The sequence below is a fragment of the Candoia aspera genome, chromosome 13 (genome assembly GCF_035149785.1).
Source record: "Candoia aspera isolate rCanAsp1 chromosome 13, rCanAsp1.hap2, whole genome shotgun sequence".
NCBI lineage: Eukaryota > Metazoa > Chordata > Lepidosauria > Squamata > Boidae > Candoia > Candoia aspera.
Window position 1 is genome coordinate 695,832 of NC_086165.1, and position 23,955 is coordinate 719,786.

General features: G+C 51.0%; 1 protein-coding gene across 1 annotated transcript; it reads left to right on the plus strand.

Moving 5' to 3' along the window:
- Positions 1–477: 477 nt before the first annotated feature.
- Positions 478–23,750, plus strand: RNF111 (ring finger protein 111). Its single transcript, XM_063314446.1, has 14 exons — positions 478–605; positions 7,312–8,214; positions 9,059–9,185; positions 11,443–11,606; positions 11,814–12,011; positions 12,980–13,296; positions 14,245–14,488; positions 14,644–14,986; positions 16,064–16,189; positions 16,673–16,799; positions 19,066–19,158; positions 20,075–20,170; positions 21,569–21,672; positions 22,558–23,750. The coding sequence occupies exons 2-14, from the start codon at positions 7,332–7,334 to the stop codon at positions 22,673–22,675; spliced, it is 2,940 nt and encodes a 979-aa protein (XP_063170516.1). The 5' UTR covers positions 478–605; positions 7,312–7,331; the 3' UTR covers positions 22,676–23,750.
- Positions 23,751–23,955: the final 205 nt, after the last annotated feature.

A 23,955-nucleotide genomic window follows, 5' to 3' on the forward strand; every position in this document is an offset into this window, starting at 1 on the left:
GGGGGCGCTCCCCGGCCAGCCTAGACGGGCGCTTCCCCTCGCTGGTAGCGGAGCCGAGACTGCCGTCCAGACCGTTTCCCCCACACTTCGGGTTCCCCTTCGCGTGCGGGGCGACGGCACTTCCCTGCCGCGCAGCGGCGTCGCCCGGCCGAGGCGGCTCTGAGCGCGGGCGGAGGCGCTGACGGCCGCCGGGGGTTGCGCCCCTCCCAGAGCAGCGATGCGCCGCGGCGCCCGGGCAAGGCGGCCCGGCGGCTCCCTCCACCTCGGCTGAGGGAGCAGGGACCGCGGCCCCTCCCGCGGCGTCCACGGGGATCCGGAAGCGGGCGCGCGCGGGAGCCGAGGCCTCTTGGGGGCGTCGCGGTGGCGGCGCCGGGCGGCCTGCCGTAAAGCGCCGCGGCTGTCGCGCTGGGGCGTCCGCGGAGTGAGGAGGGGAGGGGAGGGCAGGACGGGAGCGGCGGCGGCGGAGCAGCAGCAGCCCCAGCGCCTCTCGGGACGGCGGCCTCGCACCGCGGAGGCAGGAAGGCGAAGGCGGCGCCGCGGCGGGCGAGGGGTCCGGCGCCTGCTGGGCCCGGCTAGGCCGCCGCCCCTCGCCTCGGCCCCCTCAGGTAGGCGTCCGGGCGGGGAGCTGCCGGGCTCTCCTCAGCTGGCAGCTGCGGGCCCGAGGCCGCGAGCCGTGCGACGTCCCCGCAGCCGCCCGCTGCCCCCTTGCGGGCCGGACTACAGCGCCCATCGTCCGCGCCAGGCGGGCGGGGTGGGCGCTGCGCGGCCTCGGGGCCCCGCGCGAAGGTGGGTCCGGAGGGGGCGCCGCCTCTTGGCCTCGGGGTTTCCGGGAAGCCGGTCCGCGGCGGAGCGCTGAGAACGCGGGTCCCCGGGCGCGAGGGCCGCCGGGGCGACGCGGGTCCGAGGAGACAAAAGGAGAGAGCCCCGTCCCCGGCGCCCCCTGCCCCGCGCGACTGTCACCCGGCCTGCCCCCCCCCCGCGCGCGGGCGCCTCCCCTGCGGAAGGCCCGGGCCTTGCGGGGAAGCGGGGAGGGTCCCCGTCCGCCAGGGAAAAAGTAGGGCCTCTGGCCGTGCCCGGGTAGGCTCAGCCTGAATGCCTCCGAGGCTCTGCGCAAGTTGCTTCCTGACCTGGTCCCCCGGGATTGTGGCTCTTGGAGCTTTGGCTTCCGGGAAATGTGCCTTTTCCCCGTTTTTTCCTTCGAAAGGTCTTCCTCATGAGGAGCTTTACGGCCCCTCTGCAAGCAGTTGCCCCCAAGGGTGTCACTTGCTCTGCGCATTTTTGGCAGGGCTCTCATGCGGCTCTTACTCTCTTTCCTTTTCCTGATCTGGTTCTTCCCCACTGCAGAAGTAGTTATTTCCCGTCTATAGGTGCGCAGGGATAGGAATGCCGAGGCTTGGGTGAATTCCTTGTAGCCTGCGAAGGAACAGGAAAGGTTCAAAACATGCGTGCTTCCTCCTTTATTCATCTGTTCAGGGAAGATTCCACACTGGATCCACTTAACGTTGTTGTTGTTTGTAAGAAACGTTTAAACTTTCAATTCAAAGCAGAGGTCTGGATTGGCATTTAATATGACTGAAGAGAGAATGTGGCAATAAAAAAAGGGCTGAAGGAGAAATTAGGGTGCCTAGTCAGCAGTGTCAGGAGCAAGACTGCAATCAATTTTGTGGTTTCATAGAATTTTAGAGGTGGTCATCTAGTCCAACCCCTTGCCCAGGGCCAGAATTCTCAGACCACCCCAGACCTTTCCTTGAAAACCTCCATTAACGGTGACCTCCTGACTCCAGGAGGCAGGCTGTTCAGCTGCCTAACAATTTTCAGTCAGAAAATGCCTTCTTAGTTTGAGTTGAGATCCGTCCTTGTAAAGCTTCCACCTATTGGTTCTTGCCTTTTCTTTGGATGCTATGGTGAATGAATCCACACACTCTTTCCTGCAATAGCATTTCAAAGTATTAGAAAACAGCTATCACATCTTCCCTTAGCCTTCTTTTCTTTAGCTTGAACTTACCCAATTATTTTAACTTTTCTTCATAAAATTTAGCTTTTAAACCCCTCACCATCTTTGTTGGGCTTCCCTGTATTTTTTCCAGTTTCTCAGCATCCTTCTTATATTGTGGCAAGGTATTCCACATGCGGTCTGACCAGTGCAGCTAAGAGTGGAACTATCACTTCCTATCTGGAGATTGAAAAAGCAGCAGTGTTCCTTCAGGCAGCAGGTGCGAACTATATATTAGCAATTCAAAGGTTTTTGTTCACGTTCGGCTGCAGCTTGAAGACAAGGATAGTTTGCTTGTCAGCTGGAATCCTCATTCTATCAACTTACAATTTTTCTGTCCATAAAGATAGGCCATTCTGAGTCCTGCTGAACTGTAGTTCCCCAACTTGTATAGCATATCTGTTCTGTTGGGTGAGTTTTATTTTGATTATTAATGGAATCCTAAAATTCACCAACTGGAGCCAAGTGCAAAATAGGAACTCAGGATGTGGATGTTGCTAAGGAATAAGCTTGCAAATCCTTCCAAGCAAGCATCCTTTCCTGGGTTTTCTCTCACATTTAGGAAGAAAAATGCTTTTGAATTGTGGTTATTTTTAGACTGCAAACGCTGGGCACCTGTATTTGATGTACTGCGAATCTGCTGTTCCTTTTTTCCACCTCTGGTTTAGAGTATGGCCCGAAGGAGCATTATGTGGCCACCCTGCAGAGCTGATTGGCCCTATTTGGGAGAGCACCATATATACTATTTGGAGGCTCAACATGGTAGCGGAGGAAGCGTGGGGGGAAAATATAAGAGGCGGGGAGGGTGGTTAGTAAGTCTGTTCGTTTACCACGTCTCCAGTACCTTGAAGTTATAGGACAGGATGCTTGCCCAGATCTGCCCCTTCATAGTGTCCAGAGGGCCCTTCTGACCAGCACTCTTGTTGGAGAGGATGTTCTTTGCTCATGGAATTTCTCCAGTGCCAAGCAAGGCAGAATCACTGGTTAATTGTATGGTGAAACTCAGTGGTTGGCATTATTTTATATACTTTTAATGTGAATGTAAAAGTATCTTCTGTGTAAGTTTGTACGGCAAAGATTTTGCTAGACGTATAAAGAGAAAAATCACAAGAAGTTCATTCCTGTGGATGGTCAAGTGTAGAGAGAGAAATAAACTATGTTATGTGTTGCCCAGTATAACTCAAGTTGGACTCTGCCAAGCCGTGGACCCTGAAGTGATGGACCGGAGTGAAGAGGAAGCCCATTGCTAAGCCCTTGCTTGGTTCTCACTTTCTCTTTCCTCATAAAGAGCTGGACTGGAGTGCTCATCAGTGACTAGGCCTCCCAAGTAATGCGAGGTGGGATGGGGGTGTCTTTTGCCATTCAGTCTTGCAGTGGAGCAGTCTGCAAGCTGTAGATGGCGCCTGGGAGTGAGATGCCCCCAAGTGCTGGCTGGGGCCATCCCTCCTCTGGCTGGGCAGGGTGCTAAGACATCAAAGGGGACGTTTCAGGGGAGGTAGTACTAGAACATCAGAAACGCGCGTTCCTTTCTTGCAGCCACATGTGCACCATTTTCTTTATCCGTTAATAATCCAGCTAATTGTTGCTCTGATGCTGGGTTTTGCATGGAACAATGACAGTCGGTAGTAATGTTCTGTTTAGCCTAATGACAGTAAGGAAGAAATGACTACCGTTGGGAAACCGGAAACATAAAGCGGCTTCCCTTTAAGTACAGCCCTTTTTAAGATCAGCTTCTAAAATGTATTTCATTTGCCTTCACTGACAGAAGGCTCTAGGCTCTGGCTGGCTGGGGAATTCTGGGAGTTGAAGTCCACCCATCTTAAAGTGGACAAGGTCGAGAAACACTGCCCTAGATCATGTGAAAACATTCACGTAACAAAAAGATGGATAAAACTGGAGAATATCAATAAGGAATATAGTATGATGGAAAGGCCTGTATAAACAAACGGGGGGGTGGGCTGGGGGCTCTTAATGGGCAATATGGCAAGAATTTCCACAGCCAAATAACCGTTTTAGGAAAAATTCTTGTTGCCTCTGCGGGCAAGGGGGTGCAGAGAAAGCCCCCTGGAGGATTATATGGGCCCGGTTCAGTCAGGACCAGGTGCCCTACCTTTATGGCCTCTCTAACAAAGTAGCTAGATATGCCATCACACATGACCCAGTCCAAGGCCAAACCTGACCAGGAGCAAAATGTGGACTTTGCACTAGATCAGAGGGAAGGCCAGAATGACTGGGTAGAAAAGTCAAATTGCTTGTCCTAAATAGTGGACGGATCTGGGCCTGGTGTGATTGGTAGCTAACTCCCTCTGTGCTTGTTTTCTATTTTAACACACGTGTACAAGGAGGGGGCTATAGGGACGCGGTGGCGCTGCGGGTTAAACCGCTGAGCTGTCGATCGGAAGGTCGGCAGTTCGAAACCGCGCGGCGGGGTGAGCTCCCGTTGCTCGTCCCAGCTCCTGCACACCAAGCAGTTCGAAAACATGCAAATGTGAGTAGATTAATTGGTACCGCTTCGGCGGGAAGGTAACGGCGTTCCGTGAGTCATGCTGGCCACATGACCCGGAAGTGTCCTATGGACAACGCCGGCTCCAAGGCTTTGAAACGGAGATGAGCACCGCCCCCTAGAGTCGGACACGACTGGACTTTACGTCAAGGGAAACCTTTACCTTTACTACAAGGAGGGGGCAGTTCACAGAATATTTATATTTCAAATTTAGTCACTGCCCATCTCATTCACAGAGCGACTCTGGGTGTATGTTGTTCAGGTACCAAGGAGATTTGAACCACCTTGGGCATCCCAGTTTCCCTGGGGTAAAAACAGACGGTATTGGCTAAGTTGACTATATCCAGGTATCTTGGTATCTGCAGGAGCTATCTGAGCTTTGGATTTCCCCAATCCAGCCTTTAGCACGCCCCCATCCCACCACTGGAGTTTGCTTCTTCCTCTGCCATTGACCTTGGGCAGCCTTCAACCTGGCACTTTCCAGCTGTGTTGACTAACTGTGGAGGATGGGACTGTAGCCCAGGATATCTGACCAAGGCTGGGAATGGGCTCTTTCAGCACCATTCGCTGGTGTGTTTTGCTTTCTGTTTTAATGAAGTCATCCCAGGGATGGAGTTGTGGGTGCTGAAGTCACCTGAACGTAGTGTTCGTGGGGATTTTAAATCAGAACACCCAGCATTTTCCTGCACCAGAAAGTGGTGCTGGATCTGAGGTGCATTGATTCTTGGCTTGGTGTCGAGAGGAGCCTCTGAATCCAAGCTGTGGGTGGACATGTGGCCCTTTCCCCCAGTCCCCTGGATGAGGAGCCCAGGGCCTCAGCAGACATTGTAGGTGTAGCCAGGGCCTCCTTGGGCCAGCGGGGGCTTTGTAAATGAAAAGCTGCAGAGGGTTGGAGACCGTCTACAGGTGGCAGGCTCAGGGGAGAAGAAACAGTGACACGCTGCCTGCAGATCCCAGGGCTTTCTGTAAATGGATGCAGCCCATTTGAATCGCCGCGATCCTTAAAGAACCAGTCTGGGGGCCTGGGTGGAATCCAGAGCATTTCACTGAAGTTCATAAATCTGTGGTAGATGCCCAGGGGGAGAAGGGATGCATTTGTCACAAAGATTTGAATGTGCTGTGTTTGGCTTCTGCTCTCAACTTAGTAACAAGCCTTTGTTGGATTCTGAGTGAAAATGTTTTAAGTTCATCTAACCCAGTCCTGTTGAGTGTAAGATGGACGTAAATTGTCAACGACTCTGAAATGCAATTGCTCGTTAAGCTAGACTTACTGGCTGACTGTTGTTATCACAGCCACCCCAGATGGACACTCTAGGCTACGGGGACTCTAATAGCATACCCTTTCGTTGCTAGTGTTGCCCAAATTTGGAGAGGCAATAAAAACTATTAATTGGGAAAATGAGGAGGAGGAGGAGGAGGGACAGCAGCAGTCTTGTCAATCATCGCCAGAGTGAGGGATTTGGGAAGATGTGTCCAAGGCACTCCCTCCTGTCCCCTGCAGGGTCCCATGTCGGCAGAGGCCTGCCTAGTCATGCATAATCGTCAGGTCCTGGATTTTCTGTTGGCATCATGGGTAAATAACCAATTTTCATGGATTCACAATTTTAATAAAAGGCAAAGAAACTGGGCCACCCAATCTAAACCAATGAGCCACTGTGCAGCAAGTCTGGCTTTGGCTTAATGTTTTGTATGAACAAAGCCATAGCAGATTGGAAACCGTTGGCAATTTAGCGTGTTGTGCTAATTAAGCTAATAGTGGTTTGTTTAGAAAACCATGAATAAGCAAACCATATCTTAATGAGATGTGTGAATCCAGTCCTTTACACATATTGTGGGTGTGTGAGAGAGATACTATGCAGGAAGGGTGATGGAAGGAAAGTGTGTCAGTCTTTTGTATCTCTTCCCTTTAATAAAACAAGTTCCAGTTCTCCAGTGCGTTTTTGTGGCTTGATTGTATCCTATTTATTTACCTGTGATTTCAGTTTCTGACATCAACCATATTTGGCAAGCAATCTTGTTTTTCCTGATTTTCCTGTGAACTGTTTCCCAATTTTAAAATTAGTTTAGTTTAGTTTATTCAAGTTATGGTTATAGACAAAATGATTAGAATTATGCGAAAACCTAAACTATCCCCAGCCCAATCAACAGCATTTTATCATAGCTGTGTTTTCTTTGCAGAAATATAGTTACAGGTAGTCCTTGCTTAACAACTACAATTGGGACTGGAATTTTGGTTGCTACGTGAAGCGGTCATTAAGTGAAGCCAACCCATTTTACGACCTTTTTGTGGTTGTGGTTAAGCAAATATTGAGGTTCCCCATTGATTTTGCTTGCTGGAAGCTGGCTGGGAAGGTTGAAAATGGCAATTGCGTGATCCTGGGATGCGGCTCTGGTTGTAAGTGCGAGGACCAGTCACAAGTCAGTTTTTCCAGCACGGTCGTAAATCTGAACTGTCACTAAATGGATGGTTGCTAAACGAGGACTACCTGTAGTATTTATCATTTCCTCCAACTGTAGGAAACCTAGATGTCCTAGTAGTTTCTTCACAGATGAAACTGTTTCTGGTCCGTTTGTCCCCCCCACCCCCGCAGCCCTTACCTTTGCATGTCTTCAAGTCTTGCTTCATTTCAGCCCAAGGCTTGGAGAAGCTCCTACTCAAGCAGAGGAGGATGCAGAGCAAACGCAGGGTTCCCGGGGACTTTCTGGCCACTCAGGGAAACGGAGCAGCGACTCCGACCTGAACCTGCTCAGCAGACCGTGGTGTTCGCATTCCCGGCCGTGAAGCGTAACTCGTCTTGTGTTTGTTTCCATCAAGGCCACCCGTGCGGCTTTCCCATGTCTCAATGGGCCCCTCGGTGTAATAGCGTCTACACGTTAGAAGCGGATATGAAGAGTGACGTTTCTTCTGGTGCACCAAAGAGCCAGGAAAACCTGAAGGGGATCCTCTTGAACCCTCCACCCACCGAGGCCGCCAAAAACTTCCCAGAGGAAGAAGTCGAAATGATTGCCAGCAAAGTGGGAGACAAATTCTCCCACCTCTGTGGCGACGCTCAGAAGCAGAAGGACCTGAACAGCGGCCGTCCCGAGCAAGAAGCCATCGTCGTGCGGAAGAAACGCAAGAGCCAGCAGGCTGGCCCTTCCTACGCCCCAAACTGTGGGGGCAAAGAGACCCCCCCCATTTTAGGGACAAGGCAGCGCCTTGATACGCAGAGCGAGGACAACGACTCTTCCTTTAGCGACTGTGCCTCTTCGCCTTCCTCCAGCTTGCATTTTGGAGACTCCGACACCGAAACCTCTGACGAGGACAAGGAGGCGGCCCCCGTGCGGCAGCCCCGGGCCGTCCTGAACACGTCCAGCAGAATTCACGGTTCTCGGCCGCAAAAGTGGCCCCGGACAGAGACGGACTCTGTCTCAGGGATATTGTTGAAAAGGCCCTGTTTCCACAATAGCAGTTCTCGGAGGAGGCTTCCATACAGGAAGCGGTTTGTGAAAACCAGCTCGGCGCAACGAACGCAAAACCAAAAAGAGCGGATTTTAATGCAGCGGAAAAAAAGGGAAGTATTAGCTCGGCAGAAATACGCTTTGTTGCCCAGCTCTAGCAGTACCAGCGAGAATGACCTCAGCAGCGAGTCCTCTTCCAGCTCCTCCACTGAAGGAGAGGAAGACCTCTTTGTGTCAGCTGGGGAGAATCACCAAACCAACACTGCTGTTCCCTCAGGTAAGGTCGTCCCTGGAGCTGCCGCCTTATCCCGCCTTCCTAGTGTTTGCCAAACTGCTTGCCTGTAGCCCTAGTCAGTGCCTGAGTCCTGGAAGGAAGCAGGGAGAGCACATCTGCTAGGGCTTAGAGGATCCCTGCTGGTTCTCCATCATCTCTGGGACATCTCTGAGCTCTTGGAGAACTACTGCTGGTCAGAGGATGCTCTGGGAAGCTAGGTGAGGCAGCGACATCAGTTCTACCTCCACATGCCGGGGGAGAAGAGGAACATCATTATGAAATGATGGGAGAGAAAGCTGCATCCCAGGATTCCTGGCCCTCCTCCCTGTTACTTCATCCAGCTCCCCAAAGCCCCTTCCTGCTGACTTCTATTGTTATACCGGGTCTGGTGATGCCAACTCTTGCTAGAACAAGGCAGGCATGGGACCGTTGGTGCTTGGACCGGAGGTTGTCTTGGCACTTCTTCTGATGCTACAGCAAGAAGGTGTAAGTCCAGTTGTGTAAAGTTACTGTGACTTCATAGTAGCCACAGTAATTATAGGGTCATAGTAGACATAGAAGACACAGTAGACAGTAATCACGGTAGAGTGGCCTGCTCTTGGCCTGACCAGACATTTCCTGTCCGGTTATGAGCTGGAGTTATCCTTGGGCACCCCAAAAAGGGGTGGTAATCCAAGGAAGAGCAATGACCAGTGCCAAGGATTGCCTTGCTACTTTTTTATCTGCATTTCCTGGGCTCCTTGTTGGATGGCATTTCTCACCAGATACTTACCTTCACACACTGGCAGTTCACTCCTAAGAGAATTTGGTTTGGACCTCCCCTCTTTCCTTTGATGCTCTCTTTCAGGGAGCATCGATGAAGATGTGGTGGTGATCGAAGCGTCTTCGACTCCCCAAGTAACTGCCAATGAAGAAATCAATGTTACCTCAACAGACAGCGAAGTAGAGATTGTCACTGTGGGTGAAAGCTATCGGTAAGGCCTCCGCTTTGTTCTTCGGGCAGCTTGTGTGATCTCTTTTGCACTGGAATTTGTGATCCTGCCTTTGGTGAAGAAGGCAGGATCTTGTTGCACAGGCCCAGACAGTGATCCCTCAGGCTTGGTTGCCTTTTCTACCCTCCTGACAATTGGGATTTCTGCATTAATTAGAGCAGTGTTTCTCAACCTTAGCCATTTTAAGATGTGTGGACTTCAACTCCCAGAATGCCCCAGCAAGCCATGCTGGCTGGGGCATGCTGGGAGTTGCAGTCCACACACCTTAAAATGGCCAAGGTTGAGAAACACTGAATTAGAGACTGCTCAGTAGACTAGGTAGTTCTCATCCCTTGCCATTCTCTTTTTTGCCATCTGCTGGTCACCAGGAAGCAGGCTCTGCTTCGGAGAAAGAGTCTGCTTTCTGCAGCAGGTCGCCACAGGGTCCATTTTTTGAACCAAAGAAACCTCTTGTTTAAAACAGGCACCTTTTTCTTCATAAAATTCCATGTTCTGTTTCTGATAGCTCCTGGTGGAGCAAAGAAGCCCCCTGCTGGAAAGGTCATTCCAAGAAACCAGAGAGCCATTTTCTGTTGATGGGGAGGTTTTGTTCTTTAGTTTTATCTCCCCGTCAGGGGTGTTTGCAGGGTATGGTCAAAAACGTCAAGATGGTGGCCATGCTGCACTTAAAAAACAGGCAGAGCTTTGACCGCATTACTGTGGCTGCGATCTTGACTGTTTTGACACACCCCCCCCCATGGACCCCCGTGCCCTCCACAATATTTTGTCATTTGGGACTGCTGTATCTGCAGATCTTAAGTTTCCTGCCCAGACGATGTTAACAGTGGGACAGGGAAAAATGAAGAAAGGAAGTTAAGATACCAATAACTGGTAAATAACGCAGGCTGCAAAGTGCCCAGGCCTCAGTCTGAAAGCACAATTCTATGCCACCACTCAAACATCCTGCAGATATTTCGAGCTTCCAGGAGTCTATTTCCTAGGGCTGCTTTTAGCTTTTCAGGATGGGGTTTGAACCTCTGCTGTACAAAAAAATAATCCTGCCGTTCGTTGAAGAAGAATGAAACAAGGCAGCGATTGTTTTAAGGTGTATTTTAGCCTTTGCCCTCTTCCTGCTGCATCAAATGTATTTGTGTTGCACATAAAAGTAACTGTCTAATTGCAGGAGTATTCCTAACTAGCCTAGGGAAAAAGACATTTGCTTCTCAGGCCATCATCAGTTACTTGGAGTTTTTTGTCTTTCAGTGATGCTTTCTAGGATCAGATTGTACTCCTAGAATGTTCTTTAGGTCTTGATCAGAAGTACCAAGAAGGTTTTCGATAACCTTCTCAGTTTAGTCTCCTCAGCCAATGAGAGGACAGTCCAGTAAAGCCTAAATCTGCCTCTCCTCTTTCACCCTCTCCAAAAATGGGACCACCTTTTTTCTGGAGGAGGTTCGTTCCTAGTTCTGCAACCCAGTCCCACCAGGCGGCAGAACAGGCAGGTGCTTGAGGGCAGGATCCATCCGCTGCTGTTTCCTGCTCTCTTTTCGGCCTGACCTCAGGCTCGCTCGCTGGTTAGCCACGCTGGCCTCCTGATTGATTTGAATCCCTCGTAAAGTCAGAGGGAGAACTCCAGAGAGACTTGTGGCTTCGAGCGGGTGATGAGTGTCAGACTCAGAAGTGCGAGAACCTCACTAGTTTCCTGATGTGAGCTGGGGTGTGCAAGCTTCCAAGGGCTGTGAGAATGCAGAGAAATCTTTTCGAGCCTCCTCCTTCCCCCATAAAGGATGAGTTTTCCAGATTTGTGGGAAGAAAGAGGCAGAAAAGGCCAGGGGACAACTAGCTGAGCTTAGATGTAGGGGAAAAAATTCCCATCTTTTTAATCAAGGGATGTTGGGAATTGAGCCAGTCGCTCTGCCAGGGAGCTCAAACTTACCTGGAGGCCTTGTGTTCCTCTGAGAGGCCAGTGGTTTCCTGCTCTTCTCTCAGCCTTTCCACCCTGCTTTTGGAGGCTACAGACAAAACTTTTCAGTTCTGGCACTTCCTATCTAGCAAGGAATTTTATTTATTTTATTTTATTTATTAGATTTATATTACCGCCCCTCTCCCCCAATGGGTGTTTTCTTGGTCAATATACATTAATGAAGTTTTGCGTTCAAGTCAGCCGCTCAGGCTGGGGAAGAAAGGAATGGAATTCTAGCCCCTCCGAAGAGCACACATTTTAAACTGCTTGTGCCCCCTTTTTATTGCCCAATATCAGATCTCGGTCCTCGCTTGGGCATTCTAGATCCCACTGGGGCCACAGTTCAAGCTCCCATGCTTCACGGCCACCGGAGCAGCGGAACCGCAGCAGGGTCTCCACAGTCATCCAGCCCCTGAGGCAGAATGCGGCAGAAGTCGTGGATCTCACGGTGGATGAGGATGGTAGGTGGCTGAGAGTCCCAGGATCACTGGCAAACTTGGTGAAAACACCCAGATTCCCCCATGTGTGGTTACCGCCAAGTGCTCTTTGGAGACTCCCTTCGGTGCGTCCAGAGCCTCTCCTGGGCACCTGGTGTTCGTTCCAAGATGTGTGTTCTGAGCTGCCAAGCACAAGCCCCTATTGGGGGAATGTCTGTCCTTTGTCTGTAGACCCAGCCATCGTGCCGACAACTTCCTCCCGAGTGGACCCTCGGGCTGCCAGTTCTGCTTCCGAGCGTGGCCCCGCCGCCACCCCATCAGAGCAGGTCCCCGAAGTAGCTTCGAACATTTCCAGCAGCCAGCCTTTGTTGCCAACGGAGCCACTGGCTGTCCTGCCCAACAGCAGCACCGCTGGGAACTCGGCAGCTGGTAGGAAGCAAGATTTCTTTCTTCACGCATGCAAGATCATCCCGTCCACTTTTTGGAGTCGTGGTCCTATTAAGCTAGGAGGGTCTTTGTGACAGTCATTCTTGTCGGTATTTTAACATGTTGAAGGCATCAGCGGGGTTTGGATTTGTCTGTGTGCCTGCTCCGATTCCGTGGAAATTGTCCTGATCCGATCTGCGAGTTTTATTTCTGCTTCTTTTGGAGGTGGGACTCTGCGAAGAAAGAATGAAAAGTGTAGGCTGGAGAAAAGAGGCGCTTTGTTTCTGCCGAGGCAAGGAGGAGGCTGAGGACCACTGACTGCCGCAGGGTGAAGCTAAGCAGAGGAGGGCAGACGCCTTAGGGTTGAGCGCAGAGGCAGGCTGCTGGTGGACAGGGAGCCAGGCTTTGTGCTCGTTCAGGGCGTTAGGACTGAAAAGAATCCAGGCCTTCCCTGCCTTTACTGGAGCTAAGAAGTAAGCGTGGCTCTAAGTCTGCCGGTGCCGGCAGAGTGTTTGCGAAAGGGAAGATGCTGGCGGGCTTGGGGGAAATCCCAGTACTTGCAGTAGTAACGGTCCCTGTCCACACACGCGTGGGGGCAAAAGGAGCCCCTAGGTTTGGGGTGGGGGGTGGAAGGCATGGGAGGATCACGCTCCGTGATCAGAGAACGCTGAGCATTGCAGAGGGAGCTGAGGGCTGGGGGAGGAGAGCGCGGCTGACAGGCTGACCCCAGGAACAGGAGAACCAGGTGCATCCTTGTTTGTCTCACTTCAGTAGTGTCTCTCAACCTTGGCCATTTTAAGAGGGGTGGACATTGGCTCCCAGAATTCCCCAGTCAGCATGGTTGAGAAACTTCAGCACGCAAGTGGCCCTTCCACCCGTTGCGCAGCTTGCTGTGTTTCTAGCTGGGCTCTCGTCGCCCTCGCCTTCAGATCAGTCTCGCTCAGGCCATCTGCTTTCCTTCCCAATTTTAGATGACGCAAGAGGAAATGCCTCCAGCCGCACCCTGGAGCCCAGCCCCCCAGCGATGCCAAGGCTGCCCTCCTGCTGCCCCCAGCACTCTCCCTGCGGCGGCTCCTCGCAGAACCATCACGCCCTCGGCCCGCCCCACGCCAGCTGCTTCCAGCAGCATGGCCACCACTTCCAGCACCACCACCACCACCACAGTCCCCACACCGGCGTCCCGCTTTCACCCCCGTTTGGCGAATCCGGCTGCCCTGTCGACAGGCCTCCCCCCGTCCCCGCCCCCGGGGGGCCCAGCAGCAGCGCCGGCACCGCCTTCCACGACCAGGCAAGTTCAGATGGCAGCCCTCAGCCAGGGGCCTGCGGCTCAGCTCTCTCTCTCAGCCGCTCGGGACTGCTGCCGTCCCCTAGCAAGCGGCTTCCGGGTGGGCTTTCAGTGAGGCCCTCCCTGGGGGAGAGGCAAGGAATCCTGGCCAGCTGGGTGGCTGCACCTGTGCGAGTGCTATGGTGCAGAATGTAAACTCGCCCCTGGGATGAACGAATGGTCAGGGAAGGAGAGGAGGAGGAGATTCTGAAGAAGCTCCATGTAGCCCCGCCTTCGTTTGGCTAGGTATAAGACGTAGTACGGAGAAACTCTGGCAGGCTTTTGCGATTCTGTTGGGCTACCCTACGAAAAGAGTGTTCCCGAGACCCCTGCCGTGCCCATTTCCCCACCTTGCCTACCTCAAAAGGCTGACAGCCGTCAAACTTCAGGCAGTTCAACGATTTTCCTTGTTCCCGTTGGCTTTACTGGAAGTCTCTCCAATTCCCTTCACCCAGCCCAGACATGTAGCGCCTGCTGATTCCGCTGAGCCAACTCTGAGAGTCTGCCTGGAGTGAGGCCTTGGCCTTGGGGAAATTCTTAGGGCCAACGAGCGGCAGGTGCTTCTCTCTCCTCCTGTCCCATGGCGGCTTTTGCCAAGCCGGGGGCAGCCGGCAGGTGGTCTGGGGCCAGTCTGGGTGGGCTCCCTACTTGGATTCCTTGCCCAGCCCATTCCTTGGGTTTTTCTTTCCAGGCTGCTAAAATAGACGTGTCTGCTGAATTGGGTTTAGAATGGAGGGAGGAGAATTTGTGCTGCCCTTTGTGCCATGGGAACAGGGAAACATGGACCAGAGCGCTGTATGCCGTGGTCCAGCTTGCCTTTATGCTCGTGCTGGGTTACATCGGGAGGGACACGTGGGAGTGAGTGCTGACAAGCCCCGTTTCCCTGTTTCCTTCCTTCTGCTCTCCACGTAGCAGGCCCTGCCGGTAGATCTGAGCAGCAATGGCATCCGGAACCATGGAAGTGGCTCCTTCCACGGGGCGTCTGCCTTCGACCCCTGCTGCCCAGGCTCATCCTCCCGGACGTCCATGTATGGGCACCAGGCGGGGGGTGCTCCGAACCAGCCAATCACCATGGACAGCTACAGCGCAGGCATGGTCCCCCCGCCCCCCGCCCAGGCCTCTCTGTCGTCCTGCCGCCACTACCTGCACTCGCCTTGTAAGTGGGTGTCCTCCATGGTGGGAGTTTTGGGGCACAGTGGAGGCATCATGGGCAGGGCCTCTCGCTCCCGGCGGCCTTGAGAAGGGCCGTCCCAGGGCGGGCGGTTCCCAACCAGGAGGAGTAACAGGCTGCTCTTCTCCCTCTCCTTTCAGATGCCTCCTTGACACGCCCCCTCCACCCCCAGGCCGCAGCATGCCCCCATTCCCATGGCAACCCCCCTCCCTCGGCGCCCCCCCAGCCCCCCCCTCAGGTTGACTATGTCATCCCCCACCCCATCCACCCCTTCCACCCCTCCATCTCCTCCCATGCTGCCTCCCACCCAGTCCCGCCCCAGCCCCCCCCTCACCCGCTGGCCAACGCAGCAGCCCCCATCCCTCAGCCCCTCCCCAGCACCCACCACCTCCCTGCCGCGGCCCCCTCGGCCCAGCGGCTGCACCCGCACGAGGTGATCCAGCGGATGGAGGTCCAGAGGCGGCGCTTGATGCAGCACCCCACGTACGTCGCGGAACCGTAGCAGCCCCCCCCCTTGCCCTGATGCGGGAAAGGGGGGGCTGGGCAGGGGCTGTGTCTCCACATGACCTGGGAAACCCTGGCTCGTTTGCTTACGCGTTGGGGAGATTTAGAGGCCACCCAACTCCGGAATGACTCTGGGTGGCTGGTGCTTAAAGTCACTTGCCCCCTTCCCCGATGGCAGTAAGTGGGTGCCCCTGCCTTTGCTGCAAGAAGTTTGTACGCCTCCCCTGTCAGTGCTCCCTCCTCTTCCTTCCAGGGGCCTTAAGCAGGATCGGTGCTCCTTCTCTCCTTGCTGGCACCCGTGGAGGGAGGCAAGGGGGGGAGTGGGAGGCCGCTGCCCAGTTGCTCACTGGCGGCCTGGCCAGGTGGAACCCTGACCCCCCCTGGGCTCTCTGGAGCCTCAGAAGGAAAGGAGTGGGAGGCTGCTGCCCAGCGAAGCCTAAACGCAGGCAGGCACCCTCCTTCCTGGGCCAGGTTCGGCAGAGAAGCAGCTGGCCGCCTGACTTAAGAAACTTACTGCCGGCCGTGTGGGGCTGACTGAAACGTCTCCCTCTCTCTGTATCAGAGGCCTTCTGCACGGTTCCTAGATTTTGGCAAGGCAGGAGATCCAGATAGGACTTGGAGAAACTTAGCACCTCTCTTGGCTACTGAGAAATTGCTGAAGACCCAACAGGCTCTAGAATTGCAATGTAGCTACAGGTGTCTTGGAAATGTGCCAATTTTATAGGCTTAAAGACAATTATAAAGGGGAACAGGGCATCTCTATCACCTACAGACACAAGCTGAATTACTCTTTCCACATCTTGTCTGCTAGACGGACTCTTCCGAGCCAGGACCCTCTTTTTGGCCTTCTATACACCAGATGGATGCTGGTTGATGCATAGAGCTGGGTTTTTTGCGGGGGGGGGGGCAGTCAGTGTGTGAATGCAACCCTGCAGTGACCATGAAGGGAGGGGAGAAAAGTCAGATGGTCCAGCCTGTGTAGATTCATGAGTTGCTTGGAAGCCTTGCCAGCAATTGGCGCCAGGAAGGGGTCGTCAGCTCTTTCTTCCCCTCCAGGCGAGCACACGAGCGACCACCACCCCATCCGCACCGGATGCATCCCAACTACGGCCATGGCCATCACATCCACGTGCCACAGACCATGTCTTCGCATCCTCGACAAGCGCCAGAGAGGTCGGCCTGGTTAGTGACATGCTGGTCTCCCCTGTCCTGGCTGTCCAAAGCACCCAAACTCCATTTTTCCCTTCCTTTGTTGCTTAAACATGCACGCCCAGCTCTGTGTTCGGATGGTAAAGTCATATATGCAAGGAAGGGAGGAGGGGAAGAGTGCCTGTCGCAGTCGGGGAGACTAAACCCAGAGGGGCGTTCAGACAGCTCCGCGCCACTTTTATTACCGAAGCCCTGAGAAGGCTTGAGACCGGAGTCACACAGCCCCCTTCAGGGGTGATGGAGTCTCCCCAAAGAAGCGGAAGCCAGCCTCTGAGAGCAGTGGAAAGGAATTCCAGCTGGCGTGGGGGTTTTCAGACCCTTTGAGAACAGATAAAACCCACGAAGAGATGCCCAGACCCTGTGCCAGGTTTCCTTCGGTGAGAGAATTTCTCTCTGCAGAAGGTGAGGGAGGTAGAAACGCCCTGGCTAAAAGCGAACTTTCTGCTGCTGTTGCAGGGAACTGGGAATCGAAGCTGGCGTGACGGCGGCCACCTACCCGCCGGGCCCGATGCACCCTCACTTGGCTCACTACCACACCCCCCCCCGGCTCCACCACTTGCAGATTGGTGCGCTTCCTCTCATGGTAAGAGAGATGGTTGCAAGCTGCTGTGGAGGTCGGCCGGCTCCAGGTTGTCCTGCGCCAGGCTCAAGAGGAAGTCTGTGTGGGTTTCTTTTCGGGGGGATTTGCTGGAGAGGGCACCTCTAGGAGATCACGCCTGTCTTAAAATTAGTCACAAGCGTTTATACGCAAGTGCCTCTGCAGGAAGAAAAGAGGAGGGTGCTCTAACTCAAATCAGCAGGGGCTCTCAGAGGAACTGAGGCCAACCCATTTTGTCTCAAATTGAGAAAATACTCTAATTAAATTCTCCAGTAGTACATTGACCCTCTGCATCTGATTTATGTTCTTAATTCAGTCGTTGCTTTTGATAGATGGGGTAGAAAACTCCCTGATTAGAGTAACAGACTCAGTGGTTATTAATTTGAGATACTTCAGCTGTTATATTTGGGGTTGAATTTGACAGAAGCCTTTTTGGAATCGTGCTTTTCCACTTCCATAAAAAGTCCAGGGTTGTAGCTGGGCTTCATGGAGAAGACAACTCTCGAATGGAAAGTTGCCAGTGAGGCTGGTTATTTCTTTAACGGAACCAGAGTCAGGCTGAGGTTTTGCAGTGAGTTTCTTTGCTGCTGATTTGCGGGCAGGAGAGAAAAGGCGACTTCTCCCTTCTGCATTGTGCAGAAGAGGAATTGAGAGTCCTGTACAAACATCCCTTCAGTCACAGCTCGTATGGAGAAAAACATCAGGGATTTTCTTCCTCGTGGGCAATATCTGAGACTGCTTTTGGCTGAGGCTGGGTCTCAAATTGCTGTATAATGCTGAGTATGATCGTAAGTGATGCATTTCTCTTTGATACTTCGCAGCTTCTGATATGTGGCATTTAATCTAACTGAAATTGCTCTTGGGGAAAGGACAAGACCAAGAGTTGGGTGGGAACTGACTACAGTAAAACAGTTGCAGCCTCTCTTTGGACTCAATCAGCGGTTGAGCCTAAAAAACTGAGCTGCGTAGCTTATGGCTGGTTAGGACATGCTCTGATCTCTGGAGGGATGTGCGAAGATCAAGGGCCTCTTTCTATAGTCTTGAGAAGAGGACATGAGGAAACCTGTAGATACAGGGCCAGGGGAGAAAGTGTTACTGAATTCTTAGTTGTTGCTAGGCCATAGCTGGATAAAAGCTCTTTGTCACATTGGTATTTTGCTAGAAGGCAAAAGCAAACAAAGTACTCCAAGGCAGCTTAATCACACATTAACATTGTTCAAGAAAGAAATGAAGTCTAGCGGCTAGCTGAATGAATTGTTGAGGATGGGGGATTTCACATGCAGAACAGAGTGGGTTCCCTTGTTGTGTTGATACAAACTTCCACTCACAGGGAGTGATCTCCAAACTTCAGCCAACGATAGGATACACCCCCTTTCCCCAACTAGACACTCTTTAATCGTGTAGAGAGCATGGCTGCCAGGATTTTTAGCCATAATAGCCAACAGCCTGGAACTCTGGGAGCAGTAGTCTTTGAGGACAGGCATGTTGGGGTTGGGGTTGGGTTTTTCTGGGGGGGGGAGACCACTTTCACTTGAGCGTTTGGTTGCCTTTGATCTCCCTTGAGGTCTGACTGTCTGAAGATGATGCTGGTAACTGTGCAGTATGTTTGATTTGTTATGGGAGATGCCTGCTGCATTCTGGCTTGTTTTATGGAAGGAAAAAGAGTTTTATCTGTGTCCCTATTCAGGGAGACTTGCCTTGGTTCTGTTTTGTAGGAAAGCAAACAGAATTTCGGGGGAGGGGGTCACATGGGTTTTGAAATGCACAGTGTGGGTATTTCAGGCATCGTTGCAATATTGGGACAATGCTTGGCATGTTTGAAGACCAGCGTATATGTGAGCATTACATGTAGCTCCATTTGCTTGTATGTCTGAATTACAGTGTAAGGAAAGATAAGAGGCAGAGAAGAGGGTTCATGCCATCCTGTGGGTAGAACTATTTTATTCATTCTTACTTTGCAATAACCCTTATGTGAGGCAGACACAGAGCACCAGTCAGCACTTCCAGAACAGTTCCAACAAAAGTCCTGCCTGAGTGAGAGCTTCTTTCCTAGATCCAGCCTGAACAGAATGGTCTCTCCCTTCCTTCGAAGATTCTCCTCCTGCTTGGGAGCCATGACAGTCAAAAAGCTTAGGGAGAAAAGGAAGGGATGCCATTTCCCAGGCCGAAGTCCTTCCTTTTGCAACGTGAACAGTAAAATACTTGGAGCTGTTCTGCAATTAGATTTAACTCCCTTCTGCTATTTGAATAGGTTCCTGACATGGCGGGCTACCCTCACATCCGTTACATTTCATCGGGATTGGATGGAACTTCATTCAGAGGCCCTTTCAGGGGCAATTTTGAGGTTTGTAATGGAATAACCCTTAGATTTGTGGCAGAATTTTTGTTTCAGGGAATAAGTGGGGAGGGGTCACGCTAACTTGATTATTTTTTGTTCTTCATAATGACCTCAGGCCTTTGTTGTGGTTTGGGGACAGGTAGGCATTCAAACTTGAGAAGGCTTTTTTCTGGCTTCAGCAGCAGCAGCTGCACTTAACAGCAAGAAATGTGTTTGTGGAATGCAGCACTGCTCAATCTGGCTCAGGGAAGGGGAGAGTCGGTGCTAAATTGTCAAGTTCCTCCTACTTACGTGCAGCTGGGCCTGCTTGACAGCTGTGGTTGGTTATGTGGGAGAGAGAAATGGAAGTATCAGATGCAGAGAGTTAATGAATTCTTCACGTTCTAGTTTACCGTTTAGGGAGGGCCTCAAATGAACTATGTTCCTGGAGACAAACAGTCGCTGTTTCAGGCAAAAGCCATCCTTTCCCATGAAGGCTGCCTTGAGGTGGGATCGTGAGATGCAGCCTTCTCCTTCCAGTCCTAATTATGCAGTCTTCAGTAACCAGGGAGTAAACCATCCCACCCACAAGGGGGAGGTCTAATTCACTGAATTGACTGATCTCCCCCCCCCCCCACAGCTTTGAAAGCCCATGGAGCCCTGTCCTGCTCTATGGCGATTGCCTGCAGTCCGTGGCATTCAGCATCTGAGGTCTCCAGAACCTCTTTCGGGACCGGGCTGCCTTGCCCATGTCATTCACCTTTATGACACTGGGGCAGAGAAGCCTAAGGCAGGCAGAGGGGCCGTGACAAATTTTCACAGGTGCAGCCACTGACACCCTGGAACAGTAGAGACTGCCCCATGTGACTTTTCAAATAAACTGCACGTTAATTAAATTGGGAAGGCAAGATAGCAAAATCTTTTGGTTCCACTTTGATTCCAGGAATTAATTCATCTGGAAGAACGTTTAGGAAATGTGAATCGTGGAGCTTCCCAAGGAACAATTGAAAGATGCACTTATCCCCACAAGTACAAAAAGGTGAGAATGTCTCAGAGGAGCTTGAAGAACTTTCCCATTAATAGTCCTTGTCATTGCAAAAACTCCTCCTCGTTTTCTTATCAAGCCAAAAAAGGAAACACTTTATAGATTTCTATGTCTCAGAATCTCATGAGTTGATGCTTTTATAGAAAGAGACCGATAATGCCAAACGTTTTGTAGATTCAAGGTGTGCAGTCTGGCTACAGAACCTCCTGTTTTTTCCACCAGAAGGGCTACGCTGGGCATGTTTTGATGTTTCTGGAAGAGGTCTGCTTCTGGAAATCTAGGAACCACCCTGGGGCACCCGAATTGGCCTGTTCTGAAATATCCAAATTGCTAATAATGGAGTGATCAGAAGAGAAGGGAATACCACAGCTCTTCTTCACCAGCCTTACCATGATCAGCCTCTGGTTCATTTCTAGGACTGTGAGGAAATCCATGGATTGAAGCTTCTCCAGGTTTCCTGCATGTAAATGGGAGGATTCCAGCGGAATCTTTCCTGACGGGTTGGGGTAGGATGTGCTGGGAATTTGATACCTGACCGTTTCCACTGAAGGAGCCATGTAAGTCTATTGCTGGGAAAACAATAAAAAAGCATGTAGCGCCTCCCAAACAACAGATTTATACGCGGGGCATACTCCCCTAACCAGAGAAGACACTTAAGACTGTTGATCATGGAACTTGGAAAAATGCGTTGGAGTAATTGTTCAGTTTTCAGCAACTGTGACACCAGGTTGTGTTACAAAGAAGCAAACTCTGAGTTTGACTGAGAGTTCATGCTTGAGCCACAGACAGCTCTTTCACATCACTGTGAAAACATGGCTTCGTGACCCGCCTGTGTTGGGTCATTCTTCCCCAGAAATGTGCCTCATGCGTTTTAAAGTTGGGAGAGGCAAATCTGTGTGGGCTTCTGGATTTGCTTCTTAAGGATTTCTGCTTATTTTAGCTTCTTGTACATTGAGATTTAAATTTATATTGTGCAAATCCCACTGTACCTGGCTATTATCTGAATTCTGTTATGTATTATTTGCATCTTACAATACAGTTAAACAGTTAACTACCACAAAAAAAGATCCTGTTCAGAAATTAAAATTAAAAAAGAATTTGGATCACCCCCTCCCCCTCCCAAAGAATTAAATTTGCTACAAATACCTGGATTGCCAGAATTTTTTATAAGATGCTAAAATGGTTGTACCAGAGGTTGGGAGTTCAGGAATAGCAGCTGGGTAAATTTGCTTGGCCAACTTTGATTGCATTTTGTTTACAGTTCCACATATGGGGGGGAGTGCATTGTTGGTTGGGATAACAGAAATGATGATTGTGCGTAAAACAGACCTCATTCAGTTTGCCAATAATGTCATCTCTGCTAATAAGGTAACAACTGATTGGTTCTCACAGAGGAAACTGCACTGCAAACACGATGGGGAAGAAGGGACTGAGGAAGACACCGAGGAAAAGTGTACCATATGTTTATCTATATTAGAGGAAGGGGAAGATGTCAGGTAAATAAGTAGGGAAACTGCTGGAGATACCGAACTAATGTCCTGGGCCAGGCGCAGAGCAAAAATCATCTCTGTAGAGAGCATGCTGCAGAACGTTGGAAATGTAGAGAGGTGCAGCCTCTGGTCAGCTGTTGCCAGTTTGTCTCAAGTGCCACAAGGGGTTGTCATCAGAACCCCCCCTGGGCAAATAGCATTCCTTTTGAGCCTGACAACTCCAGGGCCAGTTTAAAGTAACCTGTTTTGCAACAAGGTTCTAGAGGTAAAAGCTAAGGGCAGACTGGCTTGGCTGTTTGCTACCGCTGCTTTCAGTATGCTCTGAGAGCTCTTCCACGCTCAAGCTGGGGTCTGCCCGCCGGCTCTGGCATCACCAGGAGTAGAGCAGGGCACGGCTTGCACTGGCAATAACATATAAGGGCCCCATTTCTCCCTGCCTTTGAGCACCTTCAGGGGTGCAGAGCTTCATAGCAGGCCAAAGTCAGCAACATTCTGCCTTTGTGTCTAATCATGGGGACTGCTGAGTCCTGGAACTGTCACGTTTCAACAGTGTGTCCGTGCCCCCCACCCTCCCTTCACGTTTATGGCCTTCACACTTGCAAGGCCTCGTAAAGGCTCAGAAGCAAGAAAATGGAACAGCAGAGAGCTGCCTCCTTGGGTTCTGCGCCCTGTCATAGCCACCCCTGGGCAATCCTTTTGCAAAACGTCGCCTGCGTTGCGACGGCCATACTTCTGGGGAAAACACCGTGTCCCTGTTGAGAGAGGCAGCTTCCCTAATCTGTTGGAGAAAAATCTTCCCTGGTGTCCTATTTTTTTAAAAATGAAAGCCTGATCTTTTAGACCTCTGTTCCTGCTTGCGAACCACTAATCCCTCCCACCTTTTGCTTTTAGACGCCTCCCGTGTATGCATCTTTTCCACCAAGTGTGTGTCGACCAGTGGTTAATCACAAACAAGAAGTGCCCCATTTGCAGAGTGGACATTGAGGCTCAGCTGCCAAGCGAAAGTTGACAGGCTTTGGCCTCGGCGCCCTGCTTTCCTCCCTCACGCCCATATCCTTCCTGGTACTGCAGTCAACCAAAGATGGCATGACTTACCCGTGCAGTTGTGGGAAGCATTTGAACCTGCTGGAGTGCCGTTTGTCTGCTCTGTGGTATACCTAATGCTAACCCTACAGTTAGTGTATTTATAAAGCTTATTTTTTGTTGGTTTGTTTAGCCCTTACAGACTCCTAACCTGTTTTCCCCGTACTTTTGCATGGATCGCTCCCAATATTGCATTTCTTTGCACATGTTATGGGCTTAGTGACTCCCCCCAAACTTGCAGGCAAGATTATCTGCTTTAGAAAGTAGAACCGTGTGGTCCTTCCCCCCTTTTTTATTTGTACCTAAAGTCAACCTTCCAGAGTATGATTTCACTCATTACTAACCTCAGAGTCCTTAATTTAATCAAGTATTTTAGTTTTAAATGTATAAAGATCAACTTTAAGAAAGGATATTTTTTTTAAGACATTCCTTAATTAGGAAAAAAAGCTGCTGTATACTTGCGTGGGAGAGAGATGCCAGGGGCTTCTCCCGGGCGAGCTTGTTAAAAGGAATAGGGGGCTGCCCTTGAGCGTGGCCAGGGCGGTCTGCCCGGTCTGCCTGCCTGGCACCATCAGCCCTAACCTAACCTGGGAGTATCGCCTTCACATCCTGTAATTTCAGACTAATACGATTGGAACATCCTTCTCAGATCACATTTTTATGTTCTTAAGCCTTCAGCACAATGCAGATACCTTTGAATGTCAATATTAAAAACATTTAGACTGCTGTCTGATTGTATGTACCATTTTCTTATGTCTAGCAATTCGAATCACTAACATAAAACTTTACCGCTGTGAACAGCTCTGATGAACACTAAATATTTGATTTCAACTATCCGGGTTGTAGATATACGCAGACCGAATAAAACAAATACCAGGAGAACAAGGGGAAGAGCAGGGTTTTTGTCTGTCTTTCGTTTTTTTGTTCTGTTGTTCAGTCTTATGTTAAACTCATCTACTGATCTGCAGAAACTGGTTTTGTAAAAAGAAAAAAAGGAAAAACTCAGCTACAGAGATGAAATAAGTACTTAAAATACCATTTCTTAAGGCAAATATCCATGACTTCATAGATTTTATAAAGGTCCCTACTCTCTGTGGGATCTGGGGTTTTTTTGTTTTTGTTTTTTTTTAGTTTTACAATTAATAAAGTTAGCTGAATCCACCTGCCTTTTGTGTTATTTCTCAAGACTAGTTAGCGTTGTGTTCC

Bases quoted from the DNA above. Each gene is read 5' to 3' on its own strand.
- RNF111 (XM_063314446.1), top strand. From the start codon at position 7,332: ATGTCTCAATGGGCCCCTCGGTGTAATAGCGTCTACACGTTAGAAGCG. The intron at 16,190-16,672 runs GTTAGTGACATG...CTGCTGTTGCAG, and splicing joins GCGCCAGAGAGGTCGGCCTG to GGAACTGGGAATCGAAGCTG. The intron at 16,800-19,065 runs GTAAGAGAGATG...CTATTTGAATAG, and splicing joins TTGGTGCGCTTCCTCTCATG to GTTCCTGACATGGCGGGCTA.